Raw genomic sequence first — 16,269 nt, 5'->3', positions numbered from 1 at the left:
CTTCAACAGACTCACAAGAAGCCCCCTGTATATGTGCGTGTGTATGTTGGTGTAAATTTGTGTATGTTTGTGTAGAGGAGGGTAAAATGGACAGGAGAGGCTTTTTCTTTAATACATCTTTGCATTATATTATTTTACTTGCTATAATCTATTTTTTTAATAAAATAAAAACCAACAAATCAAAAAAATATTATGCAAAATAACTTCAACAAACTAATTCTGTTTATATTATCTATTATTCCCAATGGCATTTTCTTTTTCATCTACTCCATACATATTCCTCCTGATTTACTGCTGGAAGTACTACATCACTTTGGCTACAGCTGACATCTGACACACTGGCTGCAACAAGGAATAGCATTCCAATTCACACCTTTTTAAATTTAAATTTCTCCTGGCACTTAAGAATTTTCTGTCTTGGTTTTTCTGCCACTTCCCACCCTTGTCTTATTTGCTGCATCAATATTAACTAGAAGTGTGCCTTGGAATTGAGCCTTGGGCAATCCCAGGCTCAACTTAGTCTTCTTATATTGTCTTTTCCAAACTTCCCATTCAAGCAACTAAGACTGTTATGTTTCTAGAGCAGTGCTGTCCAGTAGAAACAAAATGAAAGCCATATAAGTAATTATAAATTTGCTAATAGCCACATTAAAAAAGCAAAAAGAAACGTGAGGGTGGCCACGGTGGCTGAGCAGGCAGAATTTTCCCCTGCCGTGCGGAGACCAGGAATCGATTCCCGGTGCCTGACCATGCAAAAAAAAAAAAAAAAAAAAACCAAAGAAACGTGAAACTAATTTAATCTATTTTATTTAACCCAACATTAAAAAAAAAAAATCGTTCCAACACGTAATCAATATTTTAAAATGAGACCAGTATTTATTTTATACCTATAGCACATCTCAATTTGGACTAGCCACTTGTGAAGTGCTTAATAGCCACATATGGTAGTGGCTACGTATTGGACAACATAGTTCTAGAGAAGCCCATCCCCTAAAAGCCCTGCAGTTCATAATTGTTCCTCCTCCTTGCCTTTTCCAAACTCGTTAAGATTTCTAGAATGTAAATAAGGTGCTGTGAGTGTTCAAAGGAACATACACTCTATCATAAACCTGCCTTTATGCTGTTTTCGAAAAGTTGATTCCACCTTCAACGGATAAATCTCCCCTACACACAGGATTTAAGTGGCAGGAGAACGTAGTAGTGGATTGTGTGGGTTGGAATCTTGGTTCTGCCATTTACTATCTGAGGGACTTCGTGCAAATTACATTGTCTCTCTATGACTCAGTTCTTTCATCTATAAACGGGGATATTTATAGTACTTCACAGGCCCTTAAGAGGACTAAATGAGCTAATAAAGCACTTTGGAACAGCGCCAGGCAAATAAGAAATGTTCAATACATGTTTCAGTAAACTTGTCTCAGGCCTTAAGTCCCAAGAAAAGACCAGAAATCCTGAAGAGGCATTACCGCCGCCCGGGGGCTGCAGACTGGTTGGGAACTGCGTCTCAGGCCATCGCGGATATGGGACCCACGTGCAAGACCTCCAGATCTAAGTGAAACGCACTCTTCCACTCACCTCGGCCTTCCTGACTCCCCGGCCGGCTCATTTCCTGTCAGGTCTGAAGCGGTACCTGAGGAGAGCCTTCCCAAGACCAGGCCTCGAGGCAACCTTCCTGACAAGGTGTGAAGGTGGTCCATTGGAAGGAAGCAGGAGGGATGGACATCCTGACTCTCCAGATACCTGCGGCGCCCTCCCTCACCTGAAAGCTCAGGACCTGCAGCGAGCCTGTCGCGTCCTGCCTGCCAACGCCTGCGCCTCGCGGTCGCTCGAGGAGAGTGAGCGAACCCCGTGGCAGGCGCGGGAGGCGTGCGACCCCCCCCCGGCCCCGCCCACCCGTCGCCCGCCGGCGCGAGTCCGGAACAGACGCGGCGGCCTGACGCACCTCGGCAGCCAATCGGGAAGCGTGGGGCAAGTTCAAATAAAGACGGCGGGTGAAGATGGCGGCTCCCCTCGGGTCTAGCAGGTAGTCGACTTGCCCTCTACCCCAAAGATGTGGCGAGCGAAAAAACTGAGCCTCAGCCTGTCGCCTTCACCCCAGCGGGTAAGCGGGAGAGCCTCGCGGAGAAAGGGATCTGGGGCGGGGGCGCTGGCAGTGCCGAGTGTCTTGGAAAGCTGGGTGGAGGCTGGGCCGGGGTCCGTAAGGAACCTTGTTCCGTCTGGCCTCTTCAGCGCTACTGAAGCCCGAACCTATTTTTCTCATCGTCTCAGGGGCCTCTAAGGGAAGGAGAACGGCCAGCCCAGGGCTGGATTCTTCACTCTCGCTCTCTTCTCTTTCCCAGGGAAAACCAGCTATGAGAACGCCCCTCCGAGAACTTATCCTGCAGCCTGATGCCCACACAAATTCTGGAAAAGGGCCCGCTATATGCTCCTCGCTGACCCCATCACTGTGCAAGCTGGGGCTGCAGGTGAGAGTCGCCCGGCTTTTCTACTGGGCACTTTGCCCAGGTCCAGAGCTCAAAGGAACAGAGGGCCAGGGCTGGAACGTAATTAATAACGATAATGAAGTCTTTTACCTCAGTAACATCCATTTACAGTTATTCAGGCCAACAGAGAGGTACCCGAGGTTGGTTAAAGGAAATCCACTGAGAGCCCAAACCTCTATTTAGCTGTTAGTTTTTATCATCCACTCAGCCTGTATTAAACTGCTGAGAAATACTATCACTGATCGGTTGGCTCCTTCTTACATTGGCTCAGTAAGGGAGAGGTCGATCTGTTACAGCTGTGAGTCAATATCCATCCACTCCATGAGGTAGTCCAAACTTTACTGGGGTCATGGGAGGCTGGGTATATCACTCTTAATATGGACCACCTTAGTTTAGTCTCTTGGAGCTGTGACCGCTAAATTCTGCGTTTGTCAAAGATTTTGAGAGAGGCAGCGGTATAGAAACTGTCAGATTAAGAAGTTGACCCCGGTCTGTAAGGTTCCTCACAGAAATTTCTTTTAGAACTTATCACCTGGAAAAATGGTCTTCCTGTTCTTGTCTTTTTCTACTGATAATGAGACCCATGTAGTTTCTCATATTTTTCCTCATCCTCTGGCTTCTAAGAAGCTCGGGATCATACTTGATGACCAGGTATAGCTACACTTACTTCCTGAAATTGGAAGATTTGCTTCTTCTTTCTTTTTTGTCTAAGACTTCATATCTTTTTCATGCAGTCTGAATTATTTTTGGAAGGAGATGGGATATAAATAGGTTTAAGAGTAGAAGAATATATAAAAACAGATAATACCCTGAGTAACAAGTTTGAGGATAGCAGTTTTTCTTGAAAGAGTTCCAACACTTATCATCCAATAGAACTTTCTGTGATGATGGAAATGTTTGACAATCTATGCTGTCCAGCTTGATAGCTGCTAGTCACTTGAAATGTGGATAGTGGAACTGGAAAACTGAATTTTTTATTACATTTGAATTTAAATATCCACATGTGGTTAGTGGCACGCATATTGGATAGTACAGCTTAAGAAAGAAAATAAGAAATACTAAGTGGGAACTGATGTCCATAGAGATTATAGAATGTAACCATAGCCCTTTAATCACAGTAATAGAAAAGACTAGAATTTGTGTCTCCTGCCCCTCCTAACTAGAGAGTTTGCCCATTCACCTTCACCATCTCATAATATAGTCAACTATACTAACAAAAAGGGATTTTTCCCCTACAAAATAACTATTATTTTTATTTTATAAATTTTGATTATTTGTAATAATGCATGTTCATTGTTTGAAACATGAACAATATTAAAAATAAGAAAATACTTTCCCACTGATTTAGATACCTCATTGATATATTTGAAAATCTTTTCATTTATCTCTGTGTGTGTCTGTTTTTGTATGTATTTACATAAATGCACATCCATGTATTATAACACTTTTTTTTAATCAAGGCACTTTTTTTCCCCAAAATGCAATATTTTTCTCCCTTCTTCCTTCCCTTCCCTCCTCCCTTTTTTCCTTCTGCTTAGCTCTACTTTTCCTTTCTTTTGCTGGTCCTGTGGAGTCAGTACTTCCAAAACATGCCTTGCTTTTCCCAAGCCATTTAACAACCTGCTGTGTATCCTTCTGTATTTTTCTCTGTTCTTTTAATAATATGCAAACATACATAGTTATTTTCATGATAGAATCATATTATATACTTTTTTTGCTCTTTGCTTTTTTCATTTAACAATGTGGGTGGAAGTCACTGTAAGTCAACTTTGTAGAACTAATTCATAGCGTACCATGGTATGTATAAATCACAATTTATTCATTAATGGATATTTATTTTTCTGTGTTTTTTTTTCTACAAACAATCCTGGCGTAAATATCTTTGTACATGTATTAGGTACTGATGCTTTATTTTTATTATTAATTTTTAATTTTTTTTTAAATGTAACAACAAACAGACATTCTTAACATATGATCATTCCATTCTACATATATAATCAGTAATTCACAATATCATCACATAGTTGCATATTTCTCATCATGATCATTTCTTAGAATATTTGCATCAATTCAGAAAAAGAAATAAAAAGACAGAAAAAAATTCATACATGCCATATCCCTTACCACTCCCTTTCATTGATCACTAGCATTTCAATCTACTAAATTTATTTTAACATTTGTTCCCCCTATTATTTATCTTTATGCTGTATGTTTTACTTGTCTGTTGATAAGATAGATAAAAGAAGCATCAGACACAAGGTTTTCACAATCACAGTCACATTGGGAAAGCTATATCATTATACAATCATCTTCAAGAAACATGGCTACTGGAACACAGCTCTACATTTTCAGGCAGTTCCCTCCAGCCTCTCCCTTACATCTTGACTAACAAGGTGATATCTATTTAATGCGTGAGAATAACCTCCAGGATAACGTGACTCTGTTTGGAATCTCTCAGCCATTGACACTTTATTTTGTCTCATTTTGCTCTTTCCCCTTTTGGTCAAGAAGGTTTTCCCAATCCCTTGATGCTGAGTCCCAGCTAATTCTAGGATTTCTGTCCCATGTTGCCAGGAAGGTCTACACCCCTGGGAGTTATGTCCCACATACACAGGGGGAGGGTGGTGAGTTTGCTTGTTGTGTTGGCTGGAGGGAGAGGCCACAACTGAGCAACGAAAGAGGTTTTCTTGGAGGTTACTCTTAGGCCTAATTTTAAGTAGGGTTGACCTAACCTTTGTGGGGTTAAGTTTCATATGAACAAACCCCAAGATTGGGGACCCAGCCTATTGCCTTGGTTGTCCCCACTGCTTGTGAGAATATCAAGAATTCTGCGCTGCGGGAAGTTGAATTTTCCCCCTTTTTCACCATTCCCCTAAGGAGACTTTGCAAATACTTTTTTACTCATTGTTCAAATCACGCTGGGATTTATAAGGGCATCACTCTGGACAAACCTACAAAATCTTATGCCCTACCATGTACTTATGGTGTTCAGTGAAGCTGTCCACATAAGTTATATTAGGAACTGCACTAGTCAAAATATAAATTTTGGTACTGATGCTTTTGTTTCTATGAAATAGATTCTCAGGAATAGAATTGTTGGGTTAAAGTATATGTGTATTTTTAATTTTAATAAGTTATGCCAGATTGCTATCTAAAATTCATTTTCTCCAGCAATATATGAGGGTTTCCATTTCCCCACAACATCTCCAGCAGTAGGTGTTAGAGAGCTTTTAAATTTCAGCTAGTCTAATTGATACACAGTGATATTTCATTGTTACCTTAATTTACATTTTCCTGACTATTAGTGAGTATATCTTTTATATATTTGTTGGTTATTTGGATTTGCTCTTTTGTGATCTGCTAATTTATATTATTTGCTCATCTTTCTGTGGGGTTATTAATCTTCTCAATCATTTTACAAGTTTTTTTTAATATTATAATTATCTTTCATCATTGCTTTCTAGTTAGTTTATAATTTTCTTTTAGTTGTTTTCTTTAATCCAAGGGTTATCTAGGAATAGTTCTTAATTTCCAGGAGTTTAAAGACCTTTTCTGTCAGCTTTTCTTTGTGGCCAAGTACAGGATGAATTCTTCTAAAGGTTCCATGGATCTATGAAACAAGTAAATTTAATGTTCAAAGGATGCTGTAGTCTGTTTATATTTGCCAATAGATCGTTAATTACTCTGTCCTTACATGTTTTTTTAGCCTACCAGCTCTGTCATATTTTAGGAGAGGGTTTTAAAGTAATTTTTAAAGATAAATAGAAGTTGATAGATGCAGCAAAAACTTTTTTAAAATTGTGCTTTGGCACTTCTAAAAGTATATTTTATTTACATTTTTTTTGTGTGTATGTATTTTTGCTTCGTATATTTAGTTTCTAAACTGTATAGTTCATATCAGTTTATGTTTTTAATATCATATATCTTTATGTCTTTTATCATAATAATGCTATAACCTTAATTTATACCTTGTCTGATATTGCTGCCTCTGCTCTCTTTGATGTTAGGTATCTCTTTGCCAATCTCTTTATTTTCTACTTCGTTTTAGCACTTAAAAAAAGAAAAGTTTTAAAAATTGAAATAAAATACATAAAACATAACCACTTGACCAGTTAGTACAAAGCACACACCCCTATAACCAACATCCATGTCGATAAATAGAACATTGCCAGAATATCGGAATCCTGTCTCATGACAACCCCATCTCCCCCCACAAATAACCACTTTTCTGACTATTTTGGTAAATACTTTTTTTCTTTGTAGTTTTACTGCCTTTGTAACTCAAAATGGTTTGGTCTGTTTTTAAATGCCATATATGTGATATATATTCTGTCTGGCTTCTTTAGCTCTCTCTCATATTTTAAGTATCCACTGCTATAAATGAGAAATTTCATGAAAGTATTTTTTTTTCCTTGTAAATAATTGGTCTTTCTAGCTAAAGCTTCTAAAATAGTTTTTTCCTTATAGTTCAGAAATGTTACCATTATGTGTCTAAGTTGACAGAAAAGGTCTTTAAACTCCTGGATATTAAGAACTATTCCTAGATAACCCTTGGATTAAAGAAAACAACTAAAAGAAAATTATAAACTAACTAGAAAGCAATGATGAAAGATAATTATAATATTAAAAAAAACTTGTAAAATGACTGAGAAGATTAATAACCCCACAGAAAGATGAGCAAATAATATAAATTAGCAGATCACGAAAGAGCAAATCCAAATAACCAACAAATATATAAAAGATATACTCACTAATAGTCAGGAAAATGTAAATTAAGGTAACAGTGAAATACCACTGTGTATCAATTAGACTAGCTGAAATTTAAAAGCTCTCTAACACCTACTGCTGGAGATATGGGGAAATGGAAACCCTCATATATTGCTGGAGAAAATGAATTTTAGATAGCAATCTGGTATAACTTTTTTTTTTCTTGTCAATCCTGCTTGAAACATGGTAAGCCATTTTATTGTACAGACTTGCCTCTTTACCTTTGGGAAATTTTCTAATATTTGTTTTATCAGTGCCTCACCTACATGTGTTCTCTTTTCCTGGAACTTCTTTTATTCACGTTAGACTTCCTGAATTTATCCCCCAATTCCCTTAACTTTTTCCTCAGATTTACATTTGTTTGTATTTTTGTCTTTAACTTATTTCTTCTTTGTGCTCTTCCAGGCCAATAATTCTTGTCTCAACTCTGGTCATCCTCTCTTTCAATTCATTATACTGAAGTTTTTAGTTTAACAGTGATGTTTTTTATTTCCAGAAAGTCATTTTTTGTGTGTACTGTATTTGAATTTTCTGTTTTTTGTTAGGGTCTATCTTTCTAACTATCTTAGCATTCCTTCTAACCTTGGCTGCTGGATTCATAATTCACAATAGTGTGTTACTATTTTCCTTTTCTTGCTTATTGGGTTTGAGGTCCAGCCAGTAGCAGTAATCCTGCTAGTTGTAGAAGGTGCAATGTCCCTGTGAACCAGCAATAGGGAGGTTGTCAGTCCTTTGTCAAGACACCAGGAGGAAGTCTTTCTGCTCTTCAGTCTCCTCTGCTACAAAGACTAAAGCTTTTCAAGTCTCAAGGGTTGAATATATTCAAACTATATTGTTTGGGATGCTGTCACCCCTGGTGGGTCAAGGAGATTGAGCCACTGGCATAGGTTGATGTTGCCCTTTATCCTTGGGGTTCACTGATCTCTTTGAACAAAGTGCTCCCTAGGATCCACATGTTCTAAAATAATTGTCCTAGGACTCTCTGACTCTGGTCCCCAAATTCTCATCTATTTCAGAAGGGAAAAAAGTCTTGAGACAATTTGAGATTCTGACAGAGCTTGAGCTTTCACTCACAGCCTACAGACCCCTCCTTCCTGTTCCCTAGAAGCAGGTTGGAGTTAGGAATGGAGAAGAAATGGAACACATTGAAGCTGCCATCTCCTCATGTTATGAACAGATTATTCCAGCCCTTTTTTATACCATAGACTGGTTCCCTTGGAAGACCTAAAATGGCTTACTAGGTTTTCTTCCTCTGCTCTTCGGTCTCTGTAGTGATTAGCAGCAGGGATTAGCCAAGTTCTTGCCTAAGCAGAGGTAATGAGAACTCTTTCCTTTTTGGAGTTTGGATAGTATCTCGCATTCATAATTATATGTTGGGAACTTGAATTGATGATCGTAGTCAACTGGCTTTGTTTCCTTTGTCAGGAAGGCAGCAGCAACCCATCTCCACTGGATTTTATCAGTGCCACCACGACAGACTCCCCTTCAGAACAATTCAGCTGTCCCTCAAAGTGGCAGAAAGCATGTCAGCGTGATTCAGATGAGCAGCCCCTAGATCTGATTCCCCAAACCAACTCTACTCCTAAAACACCTGAAGCAACAGTTGATCCCCTGGACAACTACATGGTTAAAACCATGGTCCTTGGACCCTCTCCAGTGGTACAGCAGCAAGACATTTCACTAATGACCCATTTGGATGCCATGGGAGAAGCAAATGGTATCTCTTTACATGAGCCATTGAGGCCAGGAGATCTGGTGGGAAAAGGGGTGGCACCATGTATGAAAGACAGCTTTTCAGAAGTCGTTGCTGCTGTGCCTGAGAAACCAATATTTCAGGATCCTTCATCCCATCTCTTGGACCATCCACCAAGTCCCTGTTCTGAGCAACAGCTACATTGCTCCAAGGAAAGCCAGAGAGAAAATATAACTGAGGCCGTGTGTGAGGACTTAGTAACTTCTGAAAGTAATGCCTTCTTGCCATCTTCCACGTTATGGCTTTCCCCTTCAACTGCCTTGGCAGCAGATTTCCCTGTCAATCAGGTGGACCAAGGAGAAGAAATTGTAGAGCACAGAGCTATAGAGGAAAAAGAAATGAGTGTTCCTCCTGCCCCTGTGGAGACTGAATTGAGAGATCAAGCACTTGTCTCAACTATGAAAGATACTTTATCTACATGCCTGGCACCAAATCCAACAGAAATAGAATCCCAGGCAGCTTCAGGCCCAGCAGTAAAAGATCCTGGTTTGATCCTCAAACCTGACACAGGGCCTTGGATGTCCCCACTGGCCTGGCTGGAAAAAGGTGTAAATTCCTCAATCATGCTGGAAAATCTCCATCAGAGTTTATCCCTCCCCTCTGTGCTTCAGGATGCTGCAATTGGTACTACTCCTTTCTCTACCTGCTCAGCAGGAACTTGGTTTACTCCCCCAGCTCTACAGGAAAAGAGTACAAACACGTCCCAGATGGGCCTGGAGGGCAACAAGGACAGTAGTTCTGAGACAGAGTGCCTCCTATGGGGGTAAGTGTCCCTATATCGTTGTCCCTCTTGAGCTCCAGTATCCTGTACCTGCCATTCCCATCCCTTCTTCCTTTCTTTTCCTCATGTTCCTCTCTTCTTGCTGCAGCCGTCCTCCAGATCTAACTGCCTTATCTCGACATGACCTGGAAGATAACCTGCTGAGATCTCTTGTCATTCTGGAGATCCTCTCTCGCCAGCTGCAAGACTGGAAGAGCCGGGTTGCTGTCCCTCACAAAGAGGCTCAGGACAGTAGCACCCAGACTGACACCTCACCTAGTGGGGTAAGAAGGTTCCTCTCAAAACATGGAGAAATCCATTGGCCGCCCTTTCTCAGAATGTAAACTGCCAGAGAGTAAAAGGGACTCCTTAACCACAGGCTTATTCCTTCTATGCATAGAAGTTAAAGATCTGGAATATCCCTGATAACTGTGTATATTCACTATACCCCTAGGATGTATCAAGACTTTCCAAGGGGAATGCAGGCAAGGAAAATTTTAATGGAATCAGTTTCTAGATCTTCATTTTCCAAGTGTTTTTTGGAAGTGTGCTATTTACTAAATTTCTTCTTTCCTTCTCCCCTGTTCTCTCAATTGTCCTTTACCACTTTACTTAAGCATATATCATCACCTATCCCGAATTGCCAGGGGATACCAATCAAAGGACAATAGAAAATATTTGTGTACATGTTGAGAAAAGGAATGACTGCAATGATTATATAACCCAACTTTTTTGCATGCTTTCAACAAAATCACAAGAAGGCTTTGATTATGTCAGTAGATCCTTAACCATTTTGATTATTGCTTACATACTATTTTTAGGTATGTATCTCCAAACAAGTTCTTAGAATTGAGTGACATGCCCTTATTCCCTTCTTCCTTTCCTCCTTATTTCCATTATTTATGTGAACAAGATTTCTCGGTGTTTATATCTATAAGAATGAAAAATAGGTACAGAATTGTTGCTGAACCTTGTCTTACTCTAGGAATTAAAGTAATATATGGATGGACACATGAATTAGTTAGGGGAGGTACATTCCATCCATTTTGTTAACAGATTATCCCCAATAAAATTTTATTGGGGATGTTTATGATTTTATTAAAAATCGTAATATTGTAATGATTAATATAGAAGTGATGAAAATATTTTTCCAAAAGAAATCTTTTACACTTAAAGTCTTCTAGTTAGAGGAATTTAAAAGATTTTAATTAAAAAAAAATTTTTTTTGTATGCTTTAAGGCAGGGGTCACATTTCATTATTTTTCCATGTGGAGAATCCCCGTATCGCAGCACATTGGTTGAATTTTTGTTTGTTTGTTTTGGGGAGTGCATGGGCCAGGAATTGAACTCGGGTCTCCCGCATGGCAGGCAAAGAATACCACTGAACTACTCTTGCACCCCTAAGATTTTTTTTTTTTTTTTTTTTTTAGAGGGAGGAAAGGAAGGAAAGACAGAGAAGGAAGGAAGGATGGAAGGAAGGAAGGGAGGAAGAACGGGAAACATTTTTAAACATTTTCTTGTTTTTTATTATATTTTGTTTGTTTGCTTGTTTTTTACATGGGCTGGGGCCGGGAATCGAACCGGGGTCCTCCGGCACGGCAGGCAAGCACTCTTGTCCGCTGAGCCACCGCGGCCCGCCCAACACCCCTAAGATTTTAATTTAAATTTATATGTACAGTTTTGTTGTAGTTGCAGAGCTATATGATAAGGTGATTAATAAAAGCCTTCAAAGTATAAAAATATATTAGTATAAAATTATGTGAGGAATGAAACAAGTTCAAAGAAAAAAAAAGAATGATATGAAATTTGTAACTAAGGAGATTGTTCATATTTTTTCGAAGTATCAAATAGACATGAAATCATTGTGGTAAAGGTGGTATTTATGCTATTGGACATGTTTAAGAGTAACTTAACAGTTTTATTTCAAACTGTTGGTATTATATGCTAGAAATTACAACCTTTGCATCAATTTAAACTTAGTCTTTTAAAATTATTTTAAGAGATGTGAGAGGAAAAAAGTTAAAAGACTGCTGTCTAGAGGGCTCTCCATCTAGGACAACACAGTTCTAGGAAGGGAGAAAATGGTGTTAGTGGAAGGACTTGAGAGCCTTAATTTTATGGCTTGGATAATAGGTGGCTGCTGCTAAAAATGTGATGGTTCTCAAATACTAAGTAAAGATCGCCTTTGGTTGATAATTTCCTCAAAATAATAACTACCTTTTGTCAGAAATTTTGAAACTCATAGTTTCTTCATTCCTCTAACTGCTCTATTTCTTTCCTGTGTTTCCTTATTTTTGTAATCTTTCCTCTTGTTCTTGACCTCGTTCCCCATCCCTGAATCTGTCTCGTACCCTCTTCTCCTGAAGCTTGCCAGATTCCTTTGGAGGCCAGTGAAGCAGAACTAAAGAGAGGAAATGGCATTACCTTCAGCCATTCCCCATTATTGTGCCATGTCCTTGCCGCTTGGCTGCCTCCTTCACACTAATCTCATCACCTGCCTGACTGCCTAGCTCTGGGCAATATGTGGGCCCTATCCAGGGCTCACGGATACTCCATGCCTTATCACACCATAGCGAATGATGCCTGCTTTGCTGGGGAAAGGAGAGACTGGGCTCTCAGAGAAGTGAACTCCCAAGATAACTGAAGGACATATGACTCTGCTTCTTAAACGCAGGCTGCTGTAACATCGTGACTCAGCACAGCGGCTCCAGAAGCATCCTTTTTCCCAGATGATGGTTGCCTTTCAGTAGTAGTGAAGACTCCTCACTTTTTCTCTTAGAACTTTAAAGTCTTTTTAGGACTTTGATGCCTTTGAGATCATACTTCTCTACCCTGCATGGCATATTAAGATTTTATCTGCCCCAAGATAATGAGCTAATAAATACCTGAGACGGTTAATATTACCAGTAATCTAAGAAAAGCCAATTGAAATAAAAAGATGCCATTTTCTTCTGGAAAAAAAAATAGAGAATAACTAAGTGATGATGGTAAGCATTGTCTTATTGTTGGTGGGGTGTAAATTGGTTTAATTTTTTTATATATATATATTTTTATTGACAAAACAACATACAAACACAAACATTTTTAGCATATGAACATTCCATACTTGGTATACAATCAGTGGCTCACAATATCATCACATAGTTGTATATTCATCACCTTGATCATTTCTTAGAGTATTTATATCACTCCAGAAAAAGAAATAAAAAGAAAAAACTCATACATACCATAACCCTTTACCTCTCTCTCTCATTGACCACTAGAATTTCCATCTACCCAATATATTTTGACGTTTGTTGCCCCTATTTTTTTTCTATACTGCTTACCACTCCCTTTCATTGATCACTAGTATTTCAACCTATTCAAATTATTTTAACATTTGTTCCCCCTATTGTTTATTTTTTATCCATATTTTTTAATCATCTGTCCATACCATGATTAAAAGAAGCATCAGAAACAAGGTTTTTACAATCATAGTCACATTGTGAAAGCTATATCATTAGACAGTTATCTTCAAGAAACATGGCTACTGGAACACAGCTCTACGGTTTCAGGCACTTCTCTTTAGCTACTCCAATACACCATAAACTAAAAAGGGGATAGCTATATAATGCATAAGAATAACCTCCAGGGTAACCTCTTGACTCTGTTTGAAATCTCTCACTGACACTTTATTTTGTTTCATTTCTCTCTTCCCCCTTTCGGTTGAGAAGGTTTTCTCAATCCCTTGATGCTGAGTCCCAGTTTATTCAAGGATTTCTGTCCCACGTTACCAGGGAGGTTTACATCCCTGGGAGTCTTGTCCCATGTAGGGGGTTGGGCAGTGAGTTTGCTTTCCATATTGGCTGAGAGAGAGAGGTCGTATCCGAGTCAAACATTTTTTTTTTTTTGCATGGGCAGGCACCAGGAATTGAACCCGGGTCTCTGGCATCACAGGCGAGAACTCTGCCTACTGAGTCACCATGGCCTGCCCTGAGTCAAACTTTTTTTAAAGCAATTAAAGCCGGACTCTTAGAACAGTTCAAATTCTCTGACCCCATAATTCCACTTCTAGCAAGACATACTAAGGGGAAAAAATTCTGCATAAACATAATAACTTATTATTTTATCTTTTTTAAATAATGAAAAAAGATAATAAAAATCATGGTACATCCATAAAATGGGATATTTTTTAAAAGTATATTTATGAAGAATTTTTACTAACATGGAAAAATAATAAGTACATGGTTTTTAAAGAAAGGAAATCAGAATTAAAATACATCTGAGAGACTTTGAGGTGAGGTAAAATGCCAGCAGAAGTTAAAAATGGGTGGTACTATTTGTATGTTAAGAATGTTTGTATTTGTATGTTGTTTAACAATAAAAATATATTAAAAAAAGGGTAGTACTCCCCTTTGATAGGTCCCCCAAAGCAGATATCCCAGCATCTGTTCCAATAAGGAGAATGAATATAAGTGTATGTCATAACAACATTATAATACAATTAACTAATAAAAACAGGAACCAAAATTTGTTTATAAATGTAATCTCAATTGTGGTTTTCTTTAAGCATTAGTATATTTTATCAGATCTAAAGCACCATCAATATTAAGATGGATCTTAAAGTCAAATATGTTAAAATTAAAAAAAATTCATCGTAAAATTTATTGTATATGATAGTTCATTCCTAAATTAGGGGTCTATAATGTTTTTTTATGACACCTGAGGGAAATAGTTATAGGAAATCATCAGTTATAGGAAATCGCTATAACAAGTATATCTCTGATGTGAAGATATATCGGAATTTCTGGGGGTGGGTGCTTTAATGCTGGTTAAGAATCACTGCACTAGGTGGCGAATTAGTAATGATTTCTCTTTTAATCCACTTCCATATTTTCTAAAATTTACCACAAATGTGTATTATTTTTATAATTAGAAAAAAATAGTTATTTTTAAGGAGGAATTTTTTTTACCTACCTCTGGAGTTTTTTTCTGAGTTGGCTGCATCTAGCTATGAATGTTGCTACTGCTTTTAGTAGGAAAATCCCCCATAACTCAAGAGGTATGGAGGATGAGGTACTGGTGAAAAATGTTGCCTACTCAAAAGCAACAAATCTGTTTTTCTGGCTAGATGACTAAGAAACCTCAGCATTATCTGAAGAGCCAAGAGATTGGACAGGCTTTGCAGCAGGCCAGGAATGTCATGGTAGGTGTTGATGACCTCAAAATCAAGAATGGAAAATTCTGGGTGGTTAACAGATGGCTTTACTCAGCCATGACAGTGAAAGGAGATTCTAAACGTTTGTTAAGGACATTTCCCTTTTATTAGGAGCTTAAAATTGAGATTGGTAGCTTCCTTTCCAATGTCCCTGCTTAACTTGCTGCTTAGTGACTTTATTTGATCCAGCTATCTTTCTCTTTATAGCAATCATGGGTTTTGGTCTCTAAAGAACTGACATCCTTGCTTCACTTGTCCCTATTGCACTTAGAAGAAGATAAAACTACTGTGAATCAGGAGGTAAGCATTATGAAGATGAAGGAAGAGGCTTCTGGTGGGACTGACAGCCAAAAAAAGGAACCAGGCACAGATAATTCTTATCTTCTAGTCTCAGCGTGCAGAAACCTTGGTCTCCTGCTGTTTTGATGTGTTGAAGAAATCAAGGGCAAAGCTTCAGAGCCTCAGAGCAGAGAGGGAGAAGGCAAGACACAGAGAGGAAATGGCCCTCAGAGGCAAGGATGCGGTAAGGTGCCAGGCTGTTATTGAATGTGGTCAGTGCTCTCTCCCACCAAGCGTCTTTAAGGTCTCCACCTCTGGGTTCCTATAGAAACAAATTCACTTAAGACACGTGGGTGGTCTAAGAGCTATCTACCCTGAGGACAGGAATAAAGAACTGAATTTCTGGGGTGGTAGATGCATGGCTATGGCTTATTGTGCCATTTCTCTCCCCTTCCCATTGTGTTCTCATAACTGCTCTTCCCTAAACAGGCAGAGTCAGTGCTAGAGGCTTTCTGTGCACATACTAGCCAGCGAATCAGCCAGCTGGAACAGGACCTGGCATCCATGCAGAAATTCAGAGACCTTTTGAAGGAGGCACAGACCCAACTGGTAATTCGAGGGCATTCTTTTTCCTGGGGTCCACAGTGGGAGGATGGTCACATACCTCCATTTTGCTGTATACACTGGGAAGGGGCCCCCTCCATGTGTAGTCCTTTTCTAGGTAGGTCTTCACATAGAGCAAGAAGAGCTGACTCAGCAGACAGTGGCTCTTTCTTCTACCTTGCAACAGGACTGGATATCCATGCAATTAGATGTGAGTATTTGGGGCCAGCTATCACTTCCCTGCTGCCATCTTTGTTAGGATCTCTGCCTCAGTTGTGCTCTACTAACTGGCTTGTTTCCCCTGATAGTATATAACATGGACAGCTTTGCTGAGTCGGTGTCGACAAGTCACAGAGAAACTCACAGCCAAAAGCCGGAAGGCCCTACAGGAATATGGTGCTGCAATTGAGGAAAAGCAACAGGTATG

The 16,269-nt window shown here is 39.1% G+C and overlaps 1 protein-coding gene and 1 long non-coding RNA gene across 7 annotated transcripts in view; one reads left to right on the top strand and one right to left on the bottom strand.

The window, feature by feature from the left end:
• LOC143687919 (uncharacterized) overlaps nt 1-1,856 on the bottom strand; it is a 29,924-nt gene extending 28,068 nt beyond the window's left edge. For all 3 annotated transcript variants that reach the window (XR_013177730.1, XR_013177731.1, XR_013177732.1), the window contains exon 1: nt 1,576-1,856. This is a non-coding gene — a long non-coding RNA (uncharacterized LOC143687919). The remainder of the gene's footprint in view (nt 1-1,575) is intronic.
• Nucleotides 1,857-1,921: 65 nt separating this feature from the next.
• Nucleotides 1,922-16,269, top strand: part of SPAG5 (sperm associated antigen 5) — a 28,256-nt gene continuing 13,908 nt past the window's right edge. For 2 of the 4 annotated variants that reach the window (XM_077165300.1, XM_077165299.1), the window contains exons 1-10: nt 1,924-2,101; nt 2,340-2,465; nt 8,676-9,766; nt 9,873-10,047; nt 14,874-14,948; nt 15,168-15,260; nt 15,349-15,483; nt 15,729-15,848; nt 15,961-16,053; nt 16,151-16,264. In XM_077165300.1, the coding sequence (XP_077021415.1) occupies nt 2,051-2,101; nt 2,340-2,465; nt 8,676-9,766; nt 9,873-10,047; nt 14,874-14,948; nt 15,168-15,260; nt 15,349-15,483; nt 15,729-15,848; nt 15,961-16,053; nt 16,151-16,264 (2,073 nt within the window). In that variant the 5' untranslated portion in view covers nt 1,924-2,050. Of the gene's footprint in view, nt 2,102-2,339; nt 2,466-8,675; nt 9,767-9,872; nt 10,048-14,873; nt 14,949-15,167; nt 15,261-15,348; nt 15,484-15,728; nt 15,849-15,960; nt 16,054-16,150; nt 16,265-16,269 lie in introns of those variants that run through there. The other 2 variants (XR_013177724.1, XM_077165301.1) reach the window with 2 other exon arrangements.

This window comes from Tamandua tetradactyla, chromosome 6, assembly GCF_023851605.1.
Source record: "Tamandua tetradactyla isolate mTamTet1 chromosome 6, mTamTet1.pri, whole genome shotgun sequence".
NCBI classification, from domain to species: Eukaryota; Metazoa; Chordata; class Mammalia; order Pilosa; family Myrmecophagidae; genus Tamandua; species Tamandua tetradactyla.
The sequence above is the reverse complement of the archived record's forward strand: the minus strand, read 5'-3'. Positions and strand labels throughout refer to the sequence as shown.